The sequence below is a fragment of the Pteropus vampyrus genome, unplaced genomic scaffold (genome assembly GCF_000151845.1).
Source record: "Pteropus vampyrus isolate Shadow unplaced genomic scaffold, Pvam_2.0 Scaffold245, whole genome shotgun sequence".
NCBI classification, from domain to species: Eukaryota; Metazoa; Chordata; class Mammalia; order Chiroptera; family Pteropodidae; genus Pteropus; species Pteropus vampyrus.
Genome location: NW_011889026.1, coordinates 315,218 through 317,450, shown reverse-complemented (window position 1 = coordinate 317,450; position 2,233 = coordinate 315,218). Strand labels below are relative to the sequence as shown.

At 55.9% G+C, this 2,233-nt stretch overlaps 1 protein-coding gene across 1 annotated transcript in view; it reads left to right on the top strand.

Annotated features, from left to right (window-relative positions):
* The window catches only part of RASGRF1 (Ras protein specific guanine nucleotide releasing factor 1), a 57,062-nt gene that overhangs the window by 24,588 nt on the left and 30,241 nt on the right, over window positions 1-2,233 (top strand). Inside the window, exon 5 of the mRNA XM_011374407.2 lies at window positions 1,636-1,708. Within this exon, the coding sequence (XP_011372709.1) occupies window positions 1,636-1,708 (73 nt within the window). The remainder of the gene's footprint in view (window positions 1-1,635; window positions 1,709-2,233) is intronic.

Sequence of the window (2,233 nt, the reverse complement as noted above, 5' to 3'; positions counted from 1 at the left end):
GGATGGGCACTTCCCGCGGGCCCTGCAGAGGGCACCGCCTCTCCCTGGGGCACTGGCCCACCTGGCTCTCATCGTGACATCCAAATACTCGCTGTGCACATCTTCCCCTGGATGTCGTGTCCCTGACTACCTCCCGTGCCACTTGCCGCCATTGGCTTACGTGCCCTGGTTGTTAGGTCCCCTGGTTGGCCTTTTCGTAGCACTCATCCGCTAAAATGACGATCGTCAGTGTCTGTGTCCCCCGCTGGACCACAGCGTGCTGAGGGTGGGAACGGGGCCGGCCGTAGGGCACAGCTGTACCCGCTGCACCCCCTGCACCCCCATGCACACAGCTGAGGGGCCGGCAAACTGCAAAAGGCCAGGTGGCAAATAGTTTAGAGCCAGACGGGTCACGTCAAGACTGAACAGCCGGACCACGCGTAAACCAGGGGGTCGGCTGTGTTCCGAGGCAGCTCCGCTTACAGACACCAAAACGCGCACGTCACGGGATTCTCACGTGGCACGGCATAGTCCTTCGATTTTCTTTCAACCGTTTAAAAATGTAACAATCCTTCGAAGCTCGCAGGCTATACGAAAACAGGAGGTGGGTCCGCATCCCGACGGGAAGATTCTGTCAGAAAGATGTCATTCTCGTGCAAAATACGCTATAGATGTCCTACGATTTCAAACAAAGTGCAAGCCTCGCACAATGATTCTAACATTCGGCCGAAGGAATAAATACATCAGAGTGGATAATAACGTCCTGAAAAGAACAATGAAAGGCTCCCTACCTGTAATTAAAATGTAAAGGTTTATGAATATCTTGAAATTAATGAAATAGATCGGAAAATAGCCCGGAAACAGACCGAAGGACGTCAGAATTCAGTAACAGCAACACGGCGGCCTAGCAGAGAAGCAGCTGGCACAGTCGATGCAGGGAACGGGGAAGTCGGCAAACCGAACCGAGGAAGGATCACATTTCCACCCCTTACTCACATCTTACTCCGGAGAAAACCGTAGTTGAGTATTTACATGTAAAGTCGAAATAGTAAAACCCAGGTGTGATCCGGGGGTGGGGACAGGTGTGCTGCTCGAGGCCGAAAGGAAACTGTCGCTCGCACGACGGGACGGCGTCCAAAACACACCGAACACACAGTCGAGGGGCAAACGGCCGGGCGGAAATGTCTGCGATCGCGTGCGTGCCAGATCGTCCGCCGAAGAGAGAGTGGATCTAAAATTAGCCAGAGAACCAAATGGCGAAGGGACGTGAGACTCGAACGGCCAAAACGCAGGGCACAGGTCCACCCGACGCGCCCACAAGGGTTCTCTCCCAAGCAAATGCCATCGACACGAGATCATTTTTGGTCTTGGTAGATGGCTGAGTACGCGGTTTCTGCGTGGTGGGGTTCCAGGCGAGACCCTCACGGCTTCTGCCTAAAAATGGAGGCTTCCCCGGCTCCACGTTTGCCAGTTGTAGCTTACGATGTCCCCCACACGCCGTTCCAGCAGCTAGCGCCCCTCCGCCGGACCCCCGACGGAGCTCTGTCGCAGGGTCTCCGTGGAGGACAGGACAGGGCCTTGCTGCTGGGGTCCCGCGGGGCCGTCTCCCCCTCTCCTGGGCCTCAGCCCCCCGGACCTCCGTGCTTTCTTTTTCAGTGAGACCATCATGTTTCTACACCAGATCTTCTACCAAGGCCTGAAGGCCCGTATCTCCAGCTGGCCCACGCTGGTCCTGGGTGAGTCCCCCAGCCCCGCCCCGCCCTCCAAGCCTCTCTCTTGGGCCACCCTCCAACCCGGAGGCCCTTCCGTCCTCCCAGAGTGGCACAGGGTGGCCGCTTGAAAGGCCGCAAGATCCCTCAGAGGGAGTCGGAGACAGAAGACAAGTTGTCAGAAGCTGTTTCTAGGAGGACGCGATATGCTTTTAGTTCCTTATCTGCTTTTCCCTTTTAAAAATAATGCACACGTACCCATCTGAGAAAGTTTAAGAACCCAGAAAAGTAGAAAACGTTTAAAAATATCCACGGTCGTTCTGCCGCCCGAGGACACCACCGTAAACACTCGGGTGTTTTCCTCCGATCTCATGTAACTGAATATAGAATCTGAATCTCGCCGTGGGCTTTTTTAACCTTGCATTCTAGCGCGTGTTTGTCACACCGAAGGCGTGCTTGCGACAGCCGTGTAGCGCTCCGGTGCCCACGAGCGTGGGCTTGTCGGCAGAGGTTGGGGGTCGTCCCATCCCGCCAAGAGTGGGGGG